Source organism: Hirundo rustica, chromosome 20 (genome assembly GCF_015227805.2).
Source record: "Hirundo rustica isolate bHirRus1 chromosome 20, bHirRus1.pri.v3, whole genome shotgun sequence".
Classification (NCBI taxonomy): Eukaryota; Metazoa; Chordata; class Aves; order Passeriformes; family Hirundinidae; genus Hirundo; species Hirundo rustica.
The window spans coordinates 8,329,826-8,342,513 of record NC_053469.1 but is presented as its reverse complement, the minus strand read 5'-3'; the positions used below and the strand labels follow the sequence as shown (position 1 = coordinate 8,342,513).

Sequence of the window (12,688 nt, the reverse complement as noted above, 5' to 3'; positions counted from 1 at the left end):
GCAGCCTGAGCCTGCCCTGGCCCAGCTCCAGCCCTTCCCTGGCTCCTGTCCCTGTCCCAGAGCAGAGCTGGGAGCTGCCCCTCGGGAGGAGCTGCAGCCCCCAGGGAGCTCTGCCCTCACCTTCCTGCACCCATCCCTTTCCTTTCCTCCCATAATCAGTTTGATTTAAAATTACTGCATTTTCACATCAGCAAGCTCAACAATTTTTTAAAGACCAAATTTGGCTCACGAGACATTTCATCATATGCTTCAGGTTTGAATATGTTTCAAAGTGAAAAACCACGGTTTTGGTGCAAAAAAAAAGATTGAAACGCTTCATCCAAAAGTGTCAAAATTAATCGCTTCAGTTATGAACCTGAATCAAAGCTTTGATTTTGCAAAGAAGCCCAAGTCAATTTGGATTCCCGAGCACATGCTGCTCCTGGTAAGATCAGCCTAAGTTAATGGTGCTCAGGCCTTTGCTGGCCAAGCCATAAATAAACTTCTCAATGGCCCTGGTAAATGCATTTTGTCATAACTCTTTCCTAGGGAGGAAAATTGTTGTGCAGAGCTGAGATGTAATTAGTCACAGAAAATCACTGAAAAAGGCTGATGCACAGACAATATTTCTTGGCCCTCAAAGACAGTGTCTTAATTGCCACACTCTGCTGCCTAACTCCTGATCGTTAAAGTAATTAAATTAAACCATATTAAACAGACAGTGACGGAGTTTGGGAAGCTGAGACTGATTACAAATAACCACCCCACACTGAAGCAGTGACTTGGACAAGGGACGTGCAGGAGAGACAGCTCAGGGCACCTCTGGAACAGCACGAGCTGGCTGTGAAAAAGACCTGCTGAAAGGACCAGGAATGTCACACTTTTCCCACTGCAAAGACAATACCTGTGGATGCTACTGCGTTTACGGGCTGGGAACGTTGTCCACTGCCAACTCCATAGAGCTCAATCTCATATTCAGTGCCCTCTTTCAGCCCTGTTATATCCTGGGTGCGCTCATGGCCTGGCACTATCAGCTCCAGGGGGTCAGATTTCCTTTTGGTGTCCCTGATTTTTAGAACAAAGCTGTTGAAAACCCCGTCATCTGCAGTCCAGGAGAGACGGAATCCATCTGGAGTGGCGTCTGAAACCAGAAGGTTGTCGACCTCGGGTTCTGCTTCTAAAAAAGGAGAAGATAGCGGTGGGGAAAAGAAATGATTTTTTAATCAGTTGATCAGAGACCTGCCCGAGGTCTGGCTATAGCACACTGCAAGACTCCGACCGCAGTTCAAAGCAAGGGGAACAATCTGCCAGCTATCAAAATAAAAAAAAATAAAATAAATATTAGTGTCATACAGAACAGGATAAATGTGAGTGTGTGCAGGCCCATTCCAACTTTCACTCTTGAACAGCAAACCCCTGCATGGACACACAGGTTGGTCTCCCACATGCAGAGTTACACATGCTAAAGGTGAGTTTTCTGGGCATTTCTCCCTGCCTACCTGTGTGACACCTTAATGGCCAATAAAAACAAGGTCTTGTTACAGAACTGCGTGTCTGGAACATTGCTAGACCTCCCTCTGCTAGGAGGACAACATAGAAGCCACCGAAAATTCTTTTTCTCCTTGCAAACCCCTTATTTCATGCACTTCTGGCATCTGGGATGATTCTGATCTGATGAATCCTTTACAGTGCTCTTGAACAGCAAAGGGGAGTCATGAAAATTCCTCTCTTAAACAGCACCCTTCAATCTAAATCCAAGAGCTAAATGCAGTTAATGAGCCCATTCAAAGGGCTGTAAGTTATTAATTGCCTGCAAAACCCCTCTAACTCAGTGTGGTCAGGCACCATTACCTAGAGAAATGCTGCTGGAGTGGTTATGTCCTACAGCACCTCCAATGCAATAATTCCTTCCACACGCAGCCAGTCCTATTTATTTCCCCTCAAACCTCCCACCAAATGCAATCCTTCCTTCCAGATACAGCTAATCCTATTTATTTCCCCTCAAACCTCCCACCTGATCCCCCCCAGCTTCACTGCTGCCCAGACGGGATGTGCAGATGGGAACTGATGGTCCTGGAGCTGGAGAATCAGCCTGCAATGATCTAAGAAAGCTGAGGTGCTGCTGGAAACCAGCAGCTCTGATGGGGTTGGAAGCATGAGCTGGTTTGAGAGGTGCCAGCTTTGGGGTGGCAATGACCCCACTGTGGGTGGCATCCACCCGGAGAGAGAAAGAGAGAAGGCCATGGGAAGAAGTCCATGGCTTTTCCTGAAGGTCCTGATGGCTGGAATGTGGGAGAATGACGCTGATGGAGAATGCTGATGTGCCCAGCTGTTAACAAGACGAGCTCTGCATGCAGCCATTCTTCTTTCAAGACTCTGTTAGAGGTACCTGCAAGACCGTAAGGAACTTTCACCCCCTGGCCCCCCACATGCTCCTCCACAGGATCCCTCAGAGGGAAACATCAAGTTAAAGGGAACAGAATTCCGCTGGTGAACCCATCAGTCACGAGGAGTTACGTGGAGCCACGATGCAGAGAAGGATGCAAAAGGCAAGGTTTGCATGAAATTTGTCTTCGGTGTGAGAAGGAAAGCAAGAGAGAAGAGGGTGGAAGGGAACAATTCGCTCACATTGAAATACCTGTAACAGCCAGAGCGCTCAGGGGCTTTGTTTGGTGCCCCTTGGCCAACCCATAAAGCAAAACCTCATAGCCAATGCCAGTAATTAGGCCTTTAAGCTTCAGTTCTCTCTGGGCTCCCGAAAGGAGGAACTCCTGTGGGTCCAGCAGCTTGCCAGAATCCACCACGACTACTAGAAAGTTGTCAAAGGCATTCTCCGATGCCATCCAGGACACTGTGAACCCATAGGGGTTCGTATCAGACACTGTTAGGTTTTCCAGTGGGGGCATGGCCTCTAAAAGAAGGGAAGGGGCAAAAACACACACACACATACAAAAAACAAACAAACAAAAAAAGTGAAAAACATTGTAAATTAGAAAGTGTCACAGATTCCACCGAACAAAAATCACATTTTCCCCCCTAGTGTGGATTTATTAGCCGGGACTGCAAGATGAGGATTTTCAGTGGAGCTCAATTTTGAATTTTCCTCAAGGATGTCTCAGCACCTCGTCTCACAAGCTCCATCGAAACCCCTCTCAAGCTCCCTGCCTAAGCACAATTCTGCTTCTACCCTTGCACTGTAGGGAAGATACAACCAAAACTGCTTTAGAAATGCTACACATAAAGCTTTCAATTATTTTTACTCCTCTCCACTGTCAATGCTTTAGGGACAAGCCTCAGTTTGGGCACTCACAACTCCTGTATTTTCCTTCTTTACCTATTTCACGTGAATATCTCCAGCTTTAGTTTTCAGTGCTGGAGGGGTCAGACATGCCAGAACAGGAACATTAATCACTCAGGGTCACAGCCCGTGCAAATCAGCTGTTGCTGCTCTCTGCTGACAGCTTAAAGAAATTCCACTGCAGGGTCCTTTTTCACAATAGTGTGACATTTGTCAAAATGAAAAGATGTGGAAAACACTTCAAAGTTTATCCACTAAGTCACAGCAAAAAAAGAGGCCAAAGTTTCACAAGACTCTTGGTGGATTTTGCTCACTCAAAATCTGATAAATCAAAGGAAGATCAGGTGGCTCTGCTAAGCCCTGGCCTTGATCCTGGATCCCAGGTATTGCTTGTGTTTCTCCACAGCGTTTGTCCAGCCCTGCCCTGTTGGCACAGGAGCTGATTCAGCCAATCTTCCAACCACTCCAAGTTCCACTCACTTCAGAAAACACCCGTTAGTTAAAGGCAGAACCTTCTCTTGAAAAGGGTTTTGGGTTTGCTTTTGATATTTCTAAAAATCTGAAATGGATTTTGTTTGAACTTGACATAAAAACTCCCCCCTGAAGAGTTATAATTTGGAAGTCCTTATGCATTTCAGTACTCATTTCAGAGATAATTTTGCATCTTATTTACTTCTAATCAAGCGATCACCAAGATTCACATTTTGGGTATGTCTCTGGAAGGGAACATCCTGGGACAGGAGGTGTTCCATGAGCCAGTCCTGTCTGATAAACAGCTGAGCATCAGGTAAAATTTCTCCCTCAAACTTCAGGAGTTATAAAAGATTATTAGACTTGGGAGAAAGGCTCCAGAGGGGTCTTAATCACAGAATAATGAAATCACAGAATAATGAAATCACAGAATAATTTGGGTTGGAAGGGACCTTAAACTCACCCAGTTCCCACCCTGCCATGGGCAGGGACACCTTCCACTATCCCAGCTGGCTCAGAGCCCCACCCAACCTAGCCTTTTAACTCCCTTTAAACTAATCCCACTCCTCGGAATCTTTTTGAAGGTCAACATTCCTGTTCTGACCCCTCCTCGCAGCGGGTTTTCAAACCAACCCGTCTTAGCTGGCAAGATACCCCGCGCCGGGGAGTTTTTGGGATACGCGTTTCCCTGCGCCAAGAAGGGGACCGCAGAGCTGGGAGCGGGTACCTGTGGTGACAAGAGCAGTGAGGGGCTCAGTGTGGACACCTGCCTCGGTGGTGCCCTGGATGTGAATGGCATAGGCAGTGTGATCCGTGAGGCCCGAGATGCGGGCGCTGCGGCTGCCCCCCGGCACCGTCAGCTCCTGGGCTTCCCGTGCCGCCAGGGAATCTCGGATTTTGATAACAAACGTGGCAAAGGGCCCAGCGCGGGTGCTCCAGGACAGGTTGAAGCTGTCGGGGGTAACGTTTGTGAGGGTGAGCGTGCCCAGCTGTGGCTCAGCCTCTGGGGGAGAGAGGAACACAGGTGAACAGGCAGCTTTACTCCAGGGAGGGGTGAGGGAATCAGCAGAGCAGGGGGGTCGCGGGTGCTCGGAAATGATGTTTTGACCTTGTTTTGCTGCGGTTGAACAAGATAAAAGAAAGTAAAATAAAATAAAATAAAATAAAGTAAAATAAAATAAAATAAAACAAAACAAAATATAATATAATAAAATAAAATAAAATAAACCAAAACAAAATAAAAATAATAAAATAAAGTAAAATAAAATAAAATAAAACAAAACAAACCAAAATAAAATAAAATATAAGAAAATAAAAAATAAACCAAAATAAAATAAAATAAAATAAATAAAAATAAAACAAACCAAAATAAAATAAAATATAAGAAAATAAAAAATAAACCAAAATAAAATAAAATAAAATAAATAAAGCAAAACAAAATATAATAAAAACAAAACAAAACAAAATAAAATAAAATTTTATATATATATATATATATATATATATATAAAATTTTTTTTTAAAGCAGCACTGCGACAGCTATTTTCTCAGGTTTTGGAAAGAAGCCACTGAAATTAGTGCTGACTTTTATTCATTTATCTGTTTTGTTACATTTTAATTATTTATTCATATTTTTTTCATTCAATTTTCTTAAATAAGCTCAACTTGCCTACTGCATTGTGGGCCTGGTTTACAGAAGCACGAACAACAAACATGTACAGATTGTGGGAATTCCACACTGGGAATTTGATGGGAATACAGACCCACAGCAATTCCAAAACAGAGAAAGCAGGATTCAGGCAGGAATCCTTGAAATGGCAGTCCAGGTTCTGTTTGGTGTTTCAGTTGCCTGGAGTTGTAAATACTGCTGTTTTTGGACTCTGAGGTTTATGAGGGATTTCAGGACTAACAGGGATTATCTCAGCACTAATCTCAGGCCAAAACCTCCCTGGACTCCACGGATAAGGTGTTCCTCATCCTCTGATTAGGCACAATCAGCGAATGTCTAATAAACAACAACCTCCACAACACTGCTCTTGATCTCCTTCCTGACTGCTTGGTGGTCAGGGCACCTCCTTAAGAAACAAAGATTTTCCTTTTCTGCTAGAGGAAATTCAAATTCACATCTCTGCCCTGCCAGGAGAGAAACTTGTCCTTCAGGAGAGGGAGAGCTCCTTACCCATTCTCTTTTAAACCTCTTACACTTAGCACAAAAATCATTAAAATTTCATTAAAGCCCAGAGAGAGAACAAACACGACTCAACAGTCAGAGAGTCAGAGAATCCTGTGTTTGCTCTCTGGGCTGATTTTCTATTTTTTATGTTGCAAATTGAGTAGGAACCAAGAAAATCGTGGGAAATTCAGCCAGTGAGACACAGAAAAATAATGATGGAAAAGTGATCCATGCTGGGAGGAAAGTCAGAGAGAGGCATCCGACCGACAGAGAGTGGTGAAAGAGTGAAATCTTTTACTTTGCTAAAACAAGAACTGCTGCAAGATGTTCCAACTTTTAGTCCTGTCCCTCATTGCAAGAGTTTTAAATAATAATCCAGCTCCTTCTCTGGAACTGTCTGGGAAGAGGTGAATGGAAGTGGCCCCGATTAAGGACACAGATGTCACAGATGTCACAGATGTCATGCTGTCAACCAGTGACCATGGATGCCTTCATGGCCAGCAGGGAAGGTGCCACCATGGTGCTCTTGAAGACAGGCAAGGAGATGAGAAAATATCCACAAAGCAAACAGGTTTGGGTGGAAAACCCAGGACAACTGAGCCCTCAGCCCCACATGCAGCTCAGAGAGGGCAAACGGAGCCTTTCCAACCTCATCCTGGCATGGCCACATTCCTTCACATGCCACCTGCATCCACGGCCAGGCACATTCCCATCATGACAGCCTGGCTTCCAGGGATGCTGCATGCAAAATGAGCTGGAATCATATCCTCAGGCAAGTCTTAGTGATCTCCTGCCATCCTGGAATCACCACCACCACGGGAAAAGCTCTGACACCCAGGGAAACAAGACAGGCCGCGGAGACTCAAAAGGAGCAGTGAAAGGGACAGAGTGGTGGGCTGACCGCCAAGAGAAGAGGAATCTGTTTTTTCAGCCCTGCTCTGTGCTGAGAACATAAAAATCCCGGGCAGAGGAAATATCAGAACCAGCAGAAGGTGGCCAGACCACTCCATGCAGTTTGGGCCGGTCATTCCACATGCGGCACAAAATGCCCACCAGAGATGCAAATGCCTCGGGAGACACTTGGGGCTAAGGAAGACAAAACTGAAAAAAACATGCAGTTGCCTCTCCAGGCTGAGAGCCACACAAAGGCCTCTCTTCCAGCCCCAGCAAAGCAAGTGAGGGTGGGATGAACAACGTCATTCAAGATCAAGTGCAAAGATGCTCAGTGAAACACGTCAACCCTCCGGAGCAAGGCAGTTATATATACACTGAAATTGCAGAGAGGTGTGTATATATAAGGAAACCATCATGGTTTACTGCTGGCTCTCTTAATGCTGGGGACACTTTTTCAGCCTTTTCCACTGCCACAAATCTTTTTCCAAGCCCTCTCAGTGCATTTCAGCCTCCCCCCATGGTGGTCTCCCTCTAATTCCCCAAGGGAACGACGATGAGTTGGAGCCACGTTTTAGAGCAGTTTGGTGGACAGCAAGAGAAAGGAGAATAAAAAGCAAATCTGGAAGGTGAAACAGTGAAATACCTGTGGTTGCCATGGCTGTCAAGGTCTGCCCACCTTGCCCATCAATTACCCCATGGAGCTGGACTGTGTAATTAGTGGCAGCTTTGAGGTTGGTCACTACAGAGTGCCGGGAGTCCCCCGGCACTGCGAGCACCAGGGAGTCCAAGGGGAAGTCAGAGTTCCTGACTTCCAGAATAAAATGGTCAAAAGCCTCGTCCTGTGCCTCCCAGGTGAGTGACAGGCTGTCTGAGGTAGCGTTTGAGACACTGAGTTTGCTAAGGAGGAGTTCCTCTACTACGGGAAGAAAAACAAATGGAAATGTATCACAGTTATTAAAAGCCAAAGCAATAAAATAAATTAATAGAGAAGGTTTGAATTTGCACGACCGCAGGTCACAAGGGTCACCCAGCCTTGTGCTTCCCTATGCTCCCCATACCCCTGCCATCACCCTGAGCCTGCCACCCATCATCAAACGAGCATATTCAGTCTGCTGCTGCTGGAAACTGATATTATATTATATCAGCTGGTAGCTAATATTTGATATTTTGCTTTCACTGACCACATTCCTATGACAAAATCACTATGGCAACTTTTCCTAGAGGGGCCAAGTGTGGTGGAGCTGTTAAACGATCACAATATGAGCCATTATCTGCCTACAATAGCAATGCTCTGTTTCTGTAGTACAGTCCTCACTTCCCACTCTTGTCCTGAACATTTGACTTCCCTGTCTTTTCTGGGAAAACTGTCAGCTGTAAAACCTTGAAATGTGCAACGTGCCAACGACTCAGCGGCTGCCTATTCCATCCTCTGACATCAACTCAGATGGACTTTTCAATCTCTCACCCAACATAACCTGAGTAATTGAAGCTGAATTCAAGCAGTGAATGTGCCTTGCAGAATTGTGCTGGCACAGACTGAAACGTGCCTGACATCTTTTGGGAGAATCAGGGCAAATCTGTGTCTAGAAATCGGCTTATCTGAGAGAAACGGTGTCTGCTCTGTGCTGTGGGACAGATGTATGCATGGGCTGGAAGGTGAATGTAAGGAATTATGTCCTGCTTGTTTCTTGGGATATTTGCTTTGCTTCTCATCTGCCTCAGAGGCTGCCCCAGCCTCAACGTTTACACTCATTGTGTGAATGAGATCGCAGCACGATGCGATTGCCTGGCTTTGCTGGGTGGGATGGGGGCTCCACATGCACAGCTCACAGTGTCCCCGGCTCGTCCTCCTCGGAAGGCGTAGAGGCAGAGGGTCGGGAAATGGGTGGGGTAGCTGAGGGCAGGGAAGGGGGCACAACCTGTAAGGGAGAGTTCAGAAAGGCAGAGTTAGCACTGAGGTAGGTTTTGTGTACCTGTGGTAGCTGCAGCACTGATTGCCTGTGTGCGGAACCCGCGAGAGATCCCGGAGAGGTAGACAATGAAATCAGTGCTGGGAGAAAGCCCTGAGATATGAGCAGTCCTTGAGTTGCCTGAGAGGTTGAACTCCATGGGCTCCAGCAACCTGTTAGAATCAATAATTTCAATGGTAAAGACGTCGAAGTCCCCGTTGGAGGCTGTCCAGGAGAGGTTGAAGCTTGCGGGGGTAATGTCGGAAACCATTAGCTCAGCAACGCCGGGCTGCTCTCCTGGGGAGGGAAACAACACCCGTCAGAAGGACCCCCCTGACTCCTCCTGCTCTCCAAGGCTCCTCTCTGCCATGCTGGCAGCACTCCGAGCTGGGGAAGAGGATGTGAGTAAAAGCTTGCTACAAGCAGACAGGTACTAAGGGGAGGAAATTAAACTAAAGTCTCGCAAAGTGTTAGATAAGGAAAAGAAAAGAAATTAATGTAACACTTAAAACTATGGTTAGTTCCCTTTCCCCACAGGAACAACCATGTCTTTGAGGTCTGAGCATGAAAGCAGATGGAAAAGGCCTTTTTTGAATGCCCCTGGGGCATTTGGAAAAGACGGCTTCCAGTTTTGGGAGAAGCGAAAACCAAAGCTGCTGCTTTATCCAAAGGAAAATCTTGTGTTTTGTTTACTCTTCTACTTTCCCTTTCAGCTTAAGTCTGTGAAAGCTGGCTTGTAATTTTGGAGCTGGAGCCAAAATGCAAATCAGGGAGAGATGCCTTGGGGTTTCTTCCTCTCTGCAGACATCCCCGTAGCGTTACAGGAAGGTTCAGATATTTCTAACAATTGGAAATCCCCAGAGGGGAAGATTTTGAAAAGCTGGGTGCTGAGCTTGACCCAGAAAGGGAAGGGAAAAGCTCAGCAGGGCATTTTCTGCTGTTTTCACGAGGGTAAAGGCAGGGAGCCCATTGCATATTTCGGCAGGACACCCATGATGTGTTTCCTGCTCTGTCTCTTTGTGCAGCACATTTCTCTGCTTTCCATCGGCATCTGCTCCCAGCTCCTCGTGAGGACTCTCAAAGCTCAGCACTCACAGGGACTCAGCACAGACACACTCCTGCCCAAGCCAGGCTGCTTAAAGCACTGCAGGAACAAGGCAGCTCTGCTGCACTTCATGCTTTAATTCTGGTCAGTTCTCACAGGTACTCTCATCCCTTTCCTGATGTGTGCGTGGGGGAATCTCTGGCTATCTCACAGGGACAGGAGGTGCAAAGGGCTGTAGGGGAGCCCAGAGGCAGCAGAAATTGTCTATGAGGAATTATCTGAAGGAAAGGCCACTGGTGCCCCTTTAGTGCCAATTAATTCACACTGTTCATTACAGTTATCATAGCACCTGGAGGATCAGAGAGCCACACAGCCAACGTGTAAGTATACATTTATCTCTCATGGCCAAAGCCTGTGATAAACTCTTTTTTCAAGCTGCTGCCTTTCACGTGATGAGCCAGAAAATTATTTTGGGGCCCTTGATGTGTTTCATGCAAGCTCCTGATAGCACAGAGCTCACCTGCCCCCTCTCAGGCCAGTTCTGCTGAATTTGATCTTTTGCATTATATCTTTTTCAGACCAATCAGAGTGGTTCATGATCTTAGATAGCTTAACGTATTTTATAAGTCTTAGAGAGAATTAATTGGTGTCCTTTCCTATATGAGAACATATAGAAGGTGTTTGTCCTTGCCCTGAGTCAGGCACACACAGCTTTACCATGCTGAGTCTGAACTCACACAGAAGCGACTGCAGAATTTCAGAGGCAGCTTCTGAAGGGTAAAGACTGAACACCCTCTCAGGCTTTGATTATCTGGGCTAATAGAGGAAAGATTTTTATAATTTTCCCAGTCAAACCTGGCCTTTCCCAAGCAGGTACAACATCCAGCTGGGTTTTGCTGTTAGTATCAGCCAGGTAAGTGAGGAAAGGGAACAGAGAAAAGCTCTTCTGAGGCAGGAGTGGGGGAAAGCAGGGAGGGAAGGGCTGCACCAGGGCGCTGAAGCCTGACCATGAGGCATTCCCATGCCAGAGATGTTCAGCCAAGCTTTCACTGGCTCAGGCCGAGGCAGGATTCGCCCAGCACTCGCAAGAGCTCCGGCTCACATCTCTGTCAGAAAGAACGTGGGGCTGCAGCCGAGGTACCTGTGATGGTCTCAAGAGAAAGGGGCTTGGTCCTGTAGCCCCGGGTGACCCCCTGCAGGGTGATGGTGTAAGGAGTGTTGGCCTTGAGGCCGGTGACATTCACAGAGCTCAGTGTCCCCGGGACTGTGACATTGAGGGTCTCTTCGGGGCTGCCAGACTCCTGCACCTGAATGACAAAGTTCTCATAGGCGCCGTCGGCTGCCGTCCAGGTGAGCTGGAAACCATCCCAGCCAGCCTCTGATACTGAGAGCTCTCCCAGCTCGGGCTCCTCCTCTGCATAAGGACAGAGAGTCAATCTGTTACTTGGGTTGCAGAGCGCCTCTGATGTCGGATTATTTAATGAGGCTCCGTGTTAATGGATTTCACGTCTAATCGGGGCCGCAGAGGTGCCTCCCCTCCCCATATCTGCATTATCAGCTGCCTCAGATAACGTCGATGGAGTCACTTTGGAGACATGGCAAAACAGAGCAGTGAGAGGAGGACTGTAATACTTAATAAATATTTAAGGCTGCTCACAGAAAGCAGCTCATAGGGAATCTTACAGCTGTGAGTGTTTTGTCAACATTAATTACAACTCCCTATGAGATAAGTAAGTATTACTATAACAACTTTACTCACTGTTTGCCATTCTGAAGTAACTGTGTTGTAAGGGTAGCAAAGGGTTTAGAGTAGTCAGGATTCAGATATTTATGCTTTTAATTGCGGATGCTGCTTATACCGCCAAACTATTTCTAATACAAAACAATAAAGAAGAGGAAAATGCCTCCATGTCTGCTTGTCTTTGATGGATTTGCCTTTTTTTAGGACATTCTACCCACAAAACTTCCTGTGGGTGGAGATGGGACTTTCAGAGTTACTGATGTTAATCTAAAATCAGAATGCTCATTCACAGAAATTGACATTCTGGCAAACCCCCACAGGGGCAGCCAAGAGAGCTGGGAGCCATCAGAGGTAACTCCGATGCTATTAAATCTGAATGTTGAGGTAATTTGCTCAGCAAGAATGGAAAGTTCTTTGTACAAAGGAGATACAACCGATTCCTCAACATTAACAGTCAGAAGGGAAAATGAGAGAGCACTGCCTGATTTCTCTACCTGGAAGATCCTGTGTGCTCTCTCACCGACCTGTGGCCTCTGGTGATTTTCTAGCAGCCTCCTGATCTATTTGAATTGTTGACATATAAGTGTTACAGTAATAACAGAGTCTCTGAATAATCCCATTCTGCATGGCTGAGAATTCATAGGAGAGACTGCATGAAGGGAAATGGTTCTGATTTGTCAATTGTAAACTTCAACTTCATGCATACTGTAATGCAGAAGTTAAGGAGGCCCTGGAATAAATGACATTTAGGCTCAGCAGCATCGCTCATGTAAAGTTTCTCCCTGTAAAAGCAGAGTGATTATTGCACGGCTGCTCAAAGCCTTAGGCAGGCAGCTGGGGCTGGATTTTCAGAGGTTGAGCACTCATAGATCATAGTGATCTTCAGGAAAATTCATTAACAAATCAGTAAATTGCTATTCTTCAGGAGCACAAGTTCTGCTGAGCTTTTCCCATCCTGTTAGAAGGAAAGAGATTGTTTAAGACACGATGACAATGTTCAACAGCAAAAAAAGAAATGCATTAATCCAGAGCTGTCTTCCCTTATAAGGAACAGAAAGGAGATTCATTGAGGTAAAATACAAATTCTGTCAAAATAAGATTGTTATCTGGAAAAGAGAAAGCAGGACAGAAAGGGAAC

The 12,688-nt window shown here is 46.0% G+C and overlaps 1 protein-coding gene across 3 annotated transcripts in view; it reads right to left on the bottom strand.

Annotated features, from left to right (window-relative positions):
- The window catches only part of TNC (tenascin C), a 71,510-nt gene that overhangs the window by 18,642 nt on the left and 40,180 nt on the right, over positions 1-12,688 (bottom strand). Inside the window, exons 11-16 of one of the 3 annotated variants that reach the window (XM_058423157.1) lie at positions 10,951-11,223; positions 8,789-9,061; positions 7,459-7,731; positions 4,476-4,751; positions 2,618-2,890; positions 884-1,156 (exon numbers count right to left, since the gene is read on the bottom strand). The exons of 1 other annotated variant lie outside the window; for it this stretch is intronic. In XM_058423157.1, coding sequence (XP_058279140.1) covers positions 884-1,156; positions 2,618-2,890; positions 4,476-4,751; positions 7,459-7,731; positions 8,789-9,061; positions 10,951-11,223 — 1,641 coding nt within the window. The remainder of the gene's footprint in view (positions 1-883; positions 1,157-2,617; positions 2,891-4,475; positions 4,752-7,458; positions 7,732-8,788; positions 9,062-10,950; positions 11,224-12,688) is intronic. One more of the 3 variants, XM_040083512.2, reaches the window with a different exon arrangement.